Source organism: Malaclemys terrapin, chromosome 1, assembly GCF_027887155.1.
Source record: "Malaclemys terrapin pileata isolate rMalTer1 chromosome 1, rMalTer1.hap1, whole genome shotgun sequence".
Lineage (NCBI taxonomy): Eukaryota > Metazoa > Chordata > Testudines > Emydidae > Malaclemys > Malaclemys terrapin.
Genome location: NC_071505.1, coordinates 74349280 through 74362995, shown reverse-complemented (window position 1 = coordinate 74362995; position 13716 = coordinate 74349280). Strand labels below are relative to the sequence as shown.

At 39.4% G+C, this 13716-nt stretch overlaps 1 protein-coding gene across 1 annotated transcript in view; it reads right to left on the bottom strand.

Annotated features, from left to right (window-relative positions):
- Positions 1-13678, bottom strand: part of METTL25 (methyltransferase like 25) — a 98379-nt gene extending 84701 nt beyond the window's left edge. The window contains exon 1 of the mRNA XM_054027431.1: positions 13409-13678. Within this exon, the coding sequence (XP_053883406.1) occupies positions 13409-13670 (262 nt within the window). The 5' untranslated portion in view covers positions 13671-13678. The remainder of the gene's footprint in view (positions 1-13408) is intronic.
- Positions 13679-13716: the final 38 nt, after the last annotated feature.

The window sequence follows — 13716 nt, the reverse complement described above, 5'->3', positions numbered from 1 at the left end:
AATACAGACACTCTCTCACTTTTTGTTCTGTGTTTGCACATCGCCTAGCACAATGAGATACTGGTCATAGAATCATAGAATATCAGGGTTGGAAGAGACCTCAGGAGGTCATCTAGTTCAACCCCCCTGCTCAAAGCGCCACGATAATACAAATAATTGTAATAATAACAAACTATAAAAGTTGTTCATAGTGGTCAATGTCTAGAAACAGTACAACTTGCAAAGAAGACAGACAACAAGCTTCCTTCATGATATAACAATCATCACTCTGAATATCAGCCTGCAATGACCTGCCCTATGAGTTGTCCCTCTTTTACCTTAAAAAAAACTTCACCTCCAGGACTCTATTAGCCAACATATTGAGAATCCGAATGCTGTTACTCTCAGGTTTTCTATGCAGTAAAAAACAACTCTTACATTAGGAAAAGTTATTTATGGCCATTAAAATTCTAATTTTTAAAATAAAAGTACTCTGCTACCATTGTTCTAGGTCCTAAAGAATTTTACTACCATTAAAAAAATAGCTACTAAAAGCTCTAGAGAGTCCTTTTCATACTGTTTTCTATATTTTCCCAAGATAATTTATACAGAGAAATACAGAAAAGAGAATATGAAAGGGATCTCTAGAGCTTGTAGTAGCTATTGTCTTTTATTTATTTTAATGGTAATAAAACTCTCTACTTAAATGAATGAACTTCAGATCATAGTCCAAATAAGGGCGTATGTGAAGACTCCATTTGGGCTCTGATCCATGCCGTGATATCAGCAGTCGTCTTCTCATTGTAAGAGAAGGGCATAGAGCAGGGGTCGGCAACGTTCGGCACGCGGCTCGCCAGGGTAAGCACCCTGGCGGGCCGGGCCAGGTTATTTACCTGCTGACGCAGCAGGTTCGGCCGATCTACTTACCTTTTCTAGCACACCTCATGCTGGATGTGCAAATAATGGATAATAGGCAGGGGTGTTAGCACCATATTAAAGTTGCATGACACTTCTCATTACAAGACCCTATTTTCAGTTCCTTATAACTTTGCCAAACTTTAACCGTTTCAGCTGAAATTTTCTGTGCAAGGTGTCTACCTCAGGTGAATATATTTTCATTTCAGCTGGAAGAAATTGCAGCAATTTCCAAGAACAGGGCTAGGGCAAAATGCATTGACATGCTCATATTAAAAAATTCTGGCAACCTTTTTCTTCAAATAAGCACCCACGCTTTGGATTATGGACTACAAATTTTAGATAGCCTTTGTGTCAGGGATGTGCCTTTGGCTGTGCCAGTAAAAATTTGGCCAAGTTACAAACTTATGAAAAAAATCGCAATGTGCACATGCTCAGTAGAGATTTCCTGCAGCTTAACAGTTAAAATCTCCAAAAATTCCATTTACACTTTGCATGCTCCAGCCTCTGACAGCTTTTAGTGATGATCAGACTGTGCATGTGCCATCCCCACAGAGCAACAGCATGCTCCAGTCTAGGGTTATGGGGGCTCAGAAGGACTTCCTCTGTAAAGGCCTCTCTCAGCTGCCCTGGGGTGAGGCAAGGCACTGGAACTGACAGCAGGGAACCTCTCTCTCTTGTGCTCTCAATTATTTCTTTGCTGGCACCCAGGCAGTGTTGAGTAGGAACTCATTTGATTTGACTGTAGAGAGGACAAAAGCTGGACCAAGGGGGAGAAAAAAGAGTAGACTGGGATAGGGAGTATGGAAAGACTGGGACTGGTGGGGAAGGGGGTAACTGTGACAGGGAGTGGGAAGTAGGGAGATTGAAACTAATTGAGCAAGGAGACTCGGTGCCTGTGGGCAGGGTGAGGGTGGGGAGAACTGGGACTAGGGCAAAGACCCTTAGAATGGAGAGACAGAACAGATAAGGGGCACTGGAACTTACTGGGCAAGGGGAATGAGTCTAGGTAGTTACAGACAACGGTCCTGTGACAAGGAAGCAGGAGTGGGGAAGAGACAGGATTGGGAGCATGACATATTGGTGGGGATGGGGCAGAAGGAGTCAAGCTTGGTGGAAAACGGGCAGGAGTGTTTGTGCCCTCTAAGAAACACTCCCCTCCAATGCATTGAGTGGAACACAAGATTCCTGAGCCTCAGCATTTCTCTGCTGTTAACAAATATCTGTAAAAACCATTAGCAAAGTGCGTATCTCATCCCCCCCTAGTGCTGGTCCACATAGAGCACCATAACCTACTACTGCTACCAGTTATTCAATTAGCTCAAGTGGCAGAGGTCTGTGCTGTAGATCTAAAGGTTCCGACTTTGCTGACGAACCATGTGGGTGTCAATATAATGCCACATGATGAAATTTCTGTTTCTTCAGTTTGCTTTATTAAAACCGAGGAAATTACACACAAAGAACTGTTAAAAGGTTGCAAAGTTAAGCATTCAAAAGTTAGGAATTGCCATAATTAAGGATGCCTGTGCACATATTCCACTGTGTGTATGCATTATGATACAGTCCTTAATTACATGTATACATATTATTTTTTCCCAGGACTCCGCCTCATTCAGTGTACATGCTGCTTTGGGGGTGAATCAAGGTTGTGTAATAAAGGAGAATGCTGTCCATAGAACTCCTGTCCCATTTGTGTCAGAATATGGAAGGTGTGTAGTGAACAGGACTGAGAACTACAGGAAAAGAAAGGAGAGCCTCACTGTTAAGACACTGAATACTGCACTAGAGTTCCTGTGTGATGCTAGGTAAGTCACCTAATCTAAAATTTCACAGGTCATAAGTATATGTTCCTTATTTTCTGGGTCTCAACTTGATACCCTGGGATCTGATTTGCAGAACTGCTGAGCATTCATAACTGTTAATGGGAGCTGTGCTTTGAACATATAAAGTGCTATATTATGCTAAGTACTCTGAAAAAATCAGGTCCTAGGTGTCTCAAACTGGGCACCTAAACTCAAAATGTTTGGAGTTTAATCTATGTCTCAAGTCCATCTGTAAAACGGGGACTATGACAACCCCCTTTCCTCACAGAGTCATTGCGAAAATAAACTGTTTGTGAAGAACTCATATATTAGATAGTGATGAGCACCAAAGAAAAGCCCATGAGGAAATTCATAATTCTGTCTGCAAAGTAAAGTTTGAATGGTACAGAAAACAAGGCATAGTTCCACATGCTAAATAATAAGAAGAAACAAAAAATTGATAGCTGCTCATTCAGTGAGCACCATACAGCCTGTGCACTGAATGTGGTAGGGGTTCTGAGGAAAAAAATATATGTGATCATGAAATTAAGGACTGTACTATAAATTAAGGATATGATTTAGTCAAGGAGGTCACGGATTCTGTGACTTTACTAGACCTCCACGACTTCTTTGGCTTCAGCTGTCAGTAGTTATAGCTGGGGCTGTGCCACACTCCGCCGTGGCCGGAGCTGTGTGCCCCCCCCCACACAGCTGGGGCTGTTCTCCCCCCGCCCCCCGCCGTGGCTGCACCCAAAGCCAGATGCCCCCTGCCGTGGCTGTGCGTGCCCCCTTGTGGATGCCACTGGGCGTGTGCCCACCCCATGGTGATGGGGCTCAGGCTGTCAGTCCACCCACCTCTCGCAGCAGGGCACAGGCTCTCAGTCCCCTCAATGGAGCTCCAGCTGTCACTTCTCCCCCGACTCTTCCCCCCCTTGGTTATTTTTAATAAAAGTCACAGACAGTCATGGCTCTCAGGAATTTTTGTTTAGTGCCCACCACCTTTTACTAAAAATAACTGTGACAAAATCTTAACCTCAACTATAATTTATACACACAAGAAGGCTAAATTAAGGTTTTGCAGGAAACCTTAATTTTGGCATTTTCTAACTTCTGAGTGCTTATCTTTGAAAATTTAAGAAACTTCCTTTAATGTAATGGGTTGTATGTGTAATTATATATAGATTCCAATAGTATTCCTCATAAGAAGTTCGTTACAAAGGGACATAAACAAAAGTGCTAAGCAGAAAAATGTACCTAACTTTCTTGATAGTTCCATGATGAACTGTTTATTTTCAAGATTTTATGCAAATATTTTCCCCACACCCATTATCAGTAATTAATTAATGTTTGTATAGCACTTTGAAAATGTAACATGCTAAATAAACATTAATTATCATTATAACTAAAAGTTATATTATGAAAAATAAATCTGTATCTGTATTACTAGAAGTTGCATAGTAAACAGCACAAGCACTACAATAAGGGTGAGCATATGTGCACTGTTTGGTCAACATGTGCCTAGAAGTCTTGAGTCCGCTTTACAACAACATTAGCGGCAAAAAATAGAATTTTGAACAAATCTAATATAATCTATCAAATTCAAGAGACAAAAGCTTTAAAGAAAAACTTCAATTATTTGTTATAATCCTTTTATTTTAGATTAGACAAATATCTTTTAATAAAGGCCAGATTTTGCTACTCTTCTCTCACCCTGAACAATACCTTACTCTGGACTCAAATGCCATGACCTTTGAGTCGAGGACAACACATAGTTGTGCTGCCCCTGGAGTTTACTGGAAGGCAGACTGTGAATCAAACTCATAAACTGCCTTGGTCTCATGGGTAATGCTGGCACCAGGTTTATACCTGGCACAGCATTCTTCCCGTGGCACCCAGAGACAGCCACCCTGACCTGCTCCACTCACCTGTACAAGGGGAGGATGTAGCATTCCTGCAGAGGCCATTCTCCTTACTGAACTGCTACTCACAATCTGTAACCCCCTTACTTCCTTGCATGACTGCACAAGTCATGCCACAATTTGATCCACTGAAAGCAGTCCCATTGATTTCAATAGTTTTACTTGTGGAGCAAGGTACTCCCAAGACATGACTACAGGTGGTAACATGTGGCCCTAGTAAGAATAAATATTTTGACAGGCTATAACCAGACTATCCACTTTTAAATGGTTTCAGTAGCTATCCTTATAATTTTTATTCTTTATTTTTCTATTTCAAAATTGAAGAGTGATTTTTGCATTACATAAATGACTTTGCTTGTTTTGTATTACTGAGATAAATCAGTGAGCCAATCATTTGCAAATAACAAAACTTTATGCAAGATACTGATATAGTCTGAAACAAGAAAACAGGAACACAAACATATAGAAATACTGAAACAACGTAAGGAAGAATGCCAAAGGTTCACTTAAAAAAAAAAAAGTCAGTGCAAGTTTGTTTGTTTTTTACAGGAAGAAGGGGAAATTAGATTTGTGCATTCTGAAATCACAGAGGGGAAATAAAGACTCCTTCTGATACCTTCAAATCAAACAAAACAGGACAATCTAATATCAGAAAGGTGAAGTAATCAAACACTTGTTTGCAATGTAATGGATGACTCCTTTACTTCAAAGTTTAGGGAATTATAAAAGGAGCTGGATACCTAAGCACAGACATTTTTCTGCTGGGAAGATGTGCTGGGAGTTCTGACAAGGAGAAACAGTCACAGCTTGAGCTGTTGCAGAACTAATATGTTTATGCTATGTAAAATCTGCAACTATTGTGTAATTAACTTTAGGCCCAGCATGAAAATACTTTTGCACAGCAACAAAAGCAGCCATGTATTACCTAACAATCCTTTTGTTTGGTTTCTCTCTGTTTTGTAAAATGTCAGTAAATTCTTACTTTAGTTTAATCTTAACTAAATTGGTTTTATTGTTAAAACTGGAGTAGTTACAGTAACTGCTGGAACAAAATAGCAATCTGTACTCAAGGGATGCACAGAAAGATGAAAGGAAGATGGACAAGGGCATGAAGAAGGCTTGGATCTTCCTTTCTAAGCCAGGCCACAGAAGGATTAGTGGCACCAGAAGTTGGCTCAAGCGGTTTATATGACCAGGAAGCATCAAACACTACACACAAAGATACTCTTAAAAGATCATTTTGATCATTCCTCTGTGATAAGAATGAAAATATTCATAAACATAGTGTTCAGTATACTAGAGATCCAGCTATAAATGAAAAATTATGTCAGTGTGTTAGACTGAGTGCTACTACACAGTACATCATAAATCTACTAGTACAGTATTTACTTTCACTGTGAAATTCCCCAATAACAGTTATTTCATATTTTACAAAATAAAACACTTTTTTATTTAAAAAAAAAAATCAAATGTAATTTCTAGGGCTGTCAAGCAATTACAAAAATTAACTGTGATTAATTGCATGATTAAAAAAATTATTCGCACGATTAATCGCACTGTTAAACAATAATAGAGTACCATTTATTTAAATATTTTTGATGTTTTCTACATTTTCAAATATATTGATTTCAGTTACAACACAGAATACAAAATGTACTTAGATTTATTTTTGATTAAAAATATTTGCACTGTAAAAAAACAAAAGAAATAGTGATAGGTTTCATAGTAGCAGCCGTGTTAATCTGTAATTCCCCCATTACAAGTACTGTAGTGCAATCTCTTTATCATGAAAACTGAACTTACAAATGTAGAATTATGTACAAAAAAAAACTGCATTCAAAAATAAAACAATGTAAAACTTCAGAGCCTACAAGTCCACTCAGTCCTACTTCATGTTCAGCCAATTGCTCAGACAAACAATTTTGTTTACATTTGCAGGAGATAATGCTGCCTGCTTCTTGTTTACAATGTCACCTGAAAGTGAGAACAAGCGTTCGCATGGCTCTGGCATAGCAAGATATTTATGTGCCAGGTGTGCTAAAGATTCATATTACCCTCCATGCTTCAACCACCATTCCAGAGGACATGCGTTCATGATGATGATATGTTCTGCTCGATAACAATTCAAAACAGTGCGGACCAATTCATGTTCATTTTATTCATCTGATTCAGATGCCACCAGCAGAAGACTGATTTTCTTTTTTGGTGGTTCAAGTTCTATAGTTTCCGCATCGGAGTGTTGCTCTTTTAAGATATCTGAAAGCATTTTCCACACCTCATCCCTCTCAGATTTTGGAAGACACTTCAGATTCTTAAACCTTGGGTCGAGTGTTGAATCTATTTTTAGATATCTCACATTAGTTCCTTCTTTGCATTTTGTCAAATCTGCAGTGAAAGCGTTTTTAAAATGAGCAACATGTGCTGGGTCATCATCCGAGACTACTATAACATGAAACATATGGCAGAATGTGGGTAAAACAGAGCAGGCGGCATACAATTCTCCCCCCAAGGAGTTCAGTCACAAATTTAATTAATGCATTTTTTTTTTAAATGAGCATCATCAGCATGGAAGCATGTCCTCTGGAATGGTGGCCGAAGCATGAAGGGGCATACGAATGTTTAGCATATCTGGCATGTAAATACCTTGCAATGCCGGCTACAAAAATCCCATGTGAACGTTTGTTCTCACTTTCAGGTGACATTGTAAGTAAGAAGCAGGCAGCATTACCACCTGCAAATGTATATGAACCTGTTTGTCTTAGCAGCTGGCTGAACAAGCAGTAGGACTGAGTGGACTTGTAGGTGCTAAAGTTTTACATTATTTTGTTTCTGAAAAAAATCTACATTTGTAAGTTGCACTTTCACAACAAAGAGACTGCACTACAGTACTTGTATGAGGTAATTGAAAAATACTGTTTCTTTTGTTTATCATTTTACAGTGCAAATATTTGTAATTTAATTCAATATATTTTAAAACGTAGAAAAGCATCCAAAATATTTAATAAATTTCAATTGAGAGTCCATTGTTTAACAGTGCAATTAATCACAATCAATTTTTTTTAACCGCAATTAATTTTTTTTAGTTAATCGCGAGTTAACCACAATTATTCGACAGCCCTAGTAATTTCTCTCTACTTTCTCTCTACACTGCTGGCCGGAAAAAATCAGCCCTGAGTTTATTTCAAGGAGTGAAACTATACATGATTCTTTTTGTTTCCTTATCGACATTACTAAATAAAAATAAAAATATGTATTTTTAAAATAAAGGTTTATTCATTTAACTTATTTTCAATTCCCTGGGACAGAATTCCATGAAATTCACACAAATCCACAAAATAAGTATAGCCAAAAGCAATAAAAATTGCATAGAAATCCTTAGGTTTGATACAATACAGACAACTCACTAATCTGTCAAGCAAGAGACCTAGATTAGAGGTCGGGGGAGTCAACAACCAAGGCTACAGGCCAGCAATTGTTGGGAGTATGACAGAGATTGAGTATTAAATCTCAAACTGCAGAGGGATTTCTCTACTAGCCAGCTGTTCATCGGTGTTGCCAAAAGGAAAAAAAACAACCTGATTTTCCTGTTGGGGAGGAGGTGTTCCAATTTTGTTTCACAGGCATTATGATGTTTTAAGTGGTACAGCATTGTTGTTACTACTTTTTATTGTAAAACTTGTGAAAATTCCAATCCAATCCAATATTATGTATATAAATTTATAAACATATATATACACATTTATTTAGCTTAGAATTAGATTTCTTGCAGACTAACCAACATCCAGTAAATTTCCTTTCAGCATTTTTGTAAACCTGGCATATACAATCATGAGTTATAAAGACAAGGATTACAAGAATATAGTCTTTTTTAGCCATTACTACATTAAAATAAAAATGTGTTGCTCTCAGGGCAATCATAAGAAACCCTTTTCCAACACAATTTATTTCTTCCATTCATTTGCATATAATCATCCAAAATTAACTAAGCACTTTTTTTAAAATATAGATTTTAAAGTCTTTAGGCTATATTTTAAAATACTTCTTTAGCATATGTAAAATGAATAAGAAACAGATATGAATGAACTTTCATTTCTGTAACATTTATATATGTATGCTGGAAACACATTTTGATTTCTGAGTGATTCCTTCCTCAACATCTGGCTAGGTAGAGGTATTCCTGAGAGGTTCTTATCTTTTAAATATACTGGTTTCTAACATCAATAAATAAAATTAAAACTTGGGGAAAATATGTCCTTTGTCATTACAATGGTACTGTTACCTTTTCCTCCCCTCAAACAGGAATAATAGCATAGTTTTGGAAAATATTTCACTATAATGAATCTATGAAAACAAGAAACTCTTGTTAACTACGGAAGTATGCATTTCTTTAACAATGTGATGGGAAAGATTACATAGACTAAAACACATCTGTTTTACCATCCTAAACCAAGCATTAGTGACTGAAACATTTTTGTTCTTTCTACTAAGGGCAATTCAGTTGTTGATGAAGATTAGATGAAATATTTGCATTTAATCTGGGGAAGTGAAAACAATTGCAAGTTATCTATAAACAAATAAAGTAAATATATATTGCCCACTTATGCTCAGTGACCTATTTGGCATAGGTTAGTCTGGCTTATTTCATAGTAATATGTGAAAGCTGTAAATAAATAACTCCAATGTATTGGAAATGCATGCAATAAGCTCATTAAAGGATTATCTGTAAAATAGTCATGTCCTTATTGTGCCAACGTTAACCTCAAATAGAACTTGTTAAATGGATCCAACTATCCATTTCTGCATCATTTTTACTTAATTAGGCAAAACTATTTGCAAAAAAACAAAAAAAGGCTTTTCCATAAATATAGGAATACCAAAATACAGCACTCCTTCTGATATCTGCTTTTGTATTGTTAAAAGATATGTTTACAAGTATACACTGAATAAAAGGAAGTAAGAGACTAATATTTCTTAAACTCATTGCATTCTATTATATCACTAAATAATATGTTGCAGGACAGCAAACATAAATATTTAGATCATCATGTAATATTAGCATGCTATGATCTGTATACATAATCCTAACAATTTAAATTGTTATTTAGCCGGCAGCTAAAAAAAACAAAACCCAATTATATCAAAGACAGCTCAATTGTTTCCTCAAAGTACAGAATTGTAGTGCGTGTTGTTTTGAAATGTTACAAAGGCAGAATTTCTCAAAGCTTTTTAACTTTAAGATTGCCCACCACATGAAATCTAGTATGTCCATTAATCAGTCAGCTCATGCACCTGTAACTAGGTCTTCAGGCAAACAATAAACGTGCCAAAAAGTTAAAATTATACCATGAATATTTGAGCAATTTACAGTATAAAAATGCAAAATAAACGGTTACAGACTTTTTAGAAAATCTGTGTCTAACTTTACAGTCATCTAAATCAGTAGTTCTCAACCAGGGGTCGAAGTAGGTTTCAGGGCAGCCTCCAAGCAGGGCCAGCATTAGACTTGCTGGGGCCCAGGGCAGAAAGCCGAGGTCCCACTGCATGAGGTTGAAGCCCAGGTCCCTAAGCCCCACCACCCCAGGTTGAAGCTGAAGCCTGAGTAATGTAGCTTCATGGGGGTCCCTGTGGAATGGGGCCCCAAGCAATTGTCCTGCTTGCTACCCCCTAATGCCACCCTGGCTTTTATATGCAGAAAATCAGTTATTGCGGCACAGGTGGGCTGTGGAGTTTTTATAGAATGTTGGGGGAGGGAGGGGCTCAGAAGGAAAAAGGTTGAGAACCCCTGATCTAAATCATGGCTAGATAAATGAGATGTAACTTGGTAAATGTCAGATCTTAGATGCATGAAAAATAGAGTAGGTATTCTCTATGTCTAAAACTGGATCTGAATTTATTTAAGCTAAATGAAATGAGGGTTACACCCGTTATATGCTCCTTATATGAAAATCTGGTCTACATGGAAATTACATGGGAATGTTCTTGGAATCAGTTAATAGAAGAAATCACCCTCCTGTATTAAGCAATATTAAACACTTGGCATCCATATGACAATTCAAAATATTGCACAAAATAATTGTTTTGTGCCAGTTTTTAAAAATGCAATCTTTTACTTTGTAGAAATATTTTAATTGTTATTAGCAATCTTTACTTGGTGTAGAGAATCCATTTTGCTTAATCCACTCTTAATGTTGCCTTTAAATTTCATTTAGTGTCCCCTTATTATAAGACAACTTAAATTAAAAACAGTGGGCGCCTGAATGGTTTTCTACATGCCATTCATCTTATACAATTTGGGGATTCTGTACATATAATCAGACCTGAACTTCTCATTAACTCTTAGGAGGTGAAGGTCTTGCCATATGTAAAGGGAAACCCTAATTTTATCCAAATTTGCGGTAATGCATTTTGGATATATAACCTCGATGTCACATTCCTTTGCGCATTGAAAGTATATTAGTTCCCTGAACCAGTACCTCTATAAGTTACAGTATTTTATACATCATAACTTCACAGTTTTTTTTCCAAACTAAATAAGCATAGTCTTTTAAATCTCTCATAATATGAATAACTACTATACATACTTTCAATCATTTTCATTTCTCTTCTCCATTCTCTTTTTCTATTTATCTTGGGGTTTGAAATAATATGACCAATACTTAACACATTATTCAAACTGAAATGAACCATCTATTTAAATAAATGCATTACCATATTTTCTGTTTTCTTCTCCATACAAACTTTTATTCACTTTAAAAAAAACAACAACACTGATACACATTTCACAGATATCTTCACTAAGAAATCCACAATGATGCCTGGATCTTGTACAGTAACTCCATGCTTAACGCTGTAGTTATGTTCCTGAAAAATGCAACTTTAAGCAAAACGATGTTAAGCAAATCCAATTTCCCCATAAGAATTAATGTAAAAAGTGGGGGGTAGGTTCCAGGGAAATTTTTTTCACCAGACAAAAGACTGTTATATATATATATATATATACACACCCACAGTATCAGTTTTAAACAAACAATTTAATACTGTACACAGCAATGATGTTTGTGAAGCTTGGTTGAGGTGGTAAAGTCAGAGGGTGGAAGAGGGTGGGATATTTCCCACAAAATGCCTTACTGATAAATGATGCACAAGCACTTGGCTGAGCCCTCAGGGGTTAACACACTGTTGTTAATGTAGCCTCACACTCTACAAGGCAGCACAAATCGAGGGAGGGGAGAAAGCATGCTGACCCCACTCTTAAATACACTGCCTTTTTAAGTAGGTCAGCAAGTTGAGACAACAGCTGCTGCTTGCAAGCTCCCTCTGTCCTGAGCCCTGTCGTGTCATGTCCCCTCCCGCTCTATTGAGGTTGCGTAAGTGGGGGGCAGGAGCATGGGGGAGGGGGACACCCTGACATTAGCCCCCCTACTAAACAGCAAGCAGGAGGCTCCCAGGAGCAGCTCCAAGGCAGAGGGCGGGAGCAGCACATGACAGTGGGGGGAGGGACAGCTGAACTGCCAGCAATTGATAGCCTGCTGGGTGGCTGCTGCACAGGGAACGGGGAACTAATAGGGGGGCTGCTGGTCCACCCTGGCTCCAAGACCCCACCAGCTAGCTGCAACGAGCTGCTCTTCCTGCAAGCAGCGGACAAAGCAGGCAGCTGCCAAACAACATTATAAGGGAGAATTGCGCAACTTTAAACAAGTATGTTCTCTAACTGATCAGCAACTTAACAACATTAAGTGAGGAGTTACTGTACTTGAAAACTTGGCACTGTGCATACCTATTTTAAATTGTTCCTTTCAATGCATAATTGTCTACAACTTCATCAACTAATTTTTGAGACTCAAATGGAGTTTCTCAGTCCTCCCTAACCTTAAATAATTTTGAATCATGAGCATATACCACCACATAGCTATTACCTCATTTTCCAGATTGCTGATATGTTGAACAGCAGCACTGGTCTCAGTACTGATGACCAAGCTGCTCTTCTCCCTGCTACAATTCCATCTCCTCCATTTGGCTTTTCCATCTCTCTCTGAGATGCCATTATGTATTGTTTTCTGGCTCCTTCTCAGTTTCTCAGCTTGAACGTCTGGCTCTCTTTCTTCTGTCTTCTCACCCTTACATTTTTATTATAATGACTGATCAGACCTCACTGCTTCTTGCATCTTTTCATTAGAGGAACCCCACATGAAGTTTTGAACACGCTAGTATAACATGGCACCAAAAAACTGCCCAACCATCTCACAATACATTGAGATGGTCCCTCTTGCGGCGGCAGGTGGGGCAGTGATGTCCCTGCAGCATGACAACGCAGCGCGGGATGTCCATACCGCAGTCTCGTGCTTTGCAGAGTCTCTCCTCTGATGCTGCGGAGGGAGCACTGCCAACCACAAGCGATCAAAAATCATGAGCTTGGCTTAAAAATCACGATCCTTTAAACAATAAATGTGGGGTTCCTCTAAACTTCACTATCTGGTGTCTGATCTTTTAGTACATGCAAGTCCCGTCGTCAAACTTTTCTCGCAATCAGGAGGGCTACTGGCATTTCTTTTAAAGGGAAGCTGAGCATCTACGGAATCACCCGACTCCAGGAGCTGGGGCTTGAAGAGAAACACCCAGCGGGGTGCCCCGGTGGCAACACTATGCCGGCTGCCAGGCCGTGACGGCCACCGATCATGCCGTCGTCACACAGCCAGGAGGGGCAGAGTCAGCCAGGGAGTGACCCCAGCGCCCACCATGGGACCAGCAGCGTCGGGGCACTAACGCTCCCCTAACGGGGGTTCTGGCACTTACCCCATAGCCCAGACCTGGCGGTGCCGGCGGCCTCCTCCAGGGGGCGCTGCTGCCGCAGGAGCCCGGCCCCGCTCAACGCCTCCAGCACCGTCTCGGGAGAGAGAGCCACCAGCTGCTCCCACAGCCCCCGCGTGTAAAACTCTACCGTGTGGGCCTGGCACAACGGCAGCGCCCGCCTGAGAAACTGTGCCACGGCCCGCAGCCGGGAGGCCACCGTCTCCGCTGCCGGTTCGGGCGGGAGGGAGCCAAGGGAACGCGACATGGTGGCAGCGGCGAAGGAGGGAAAGTTTGCTCGGCGCTCGATTTGT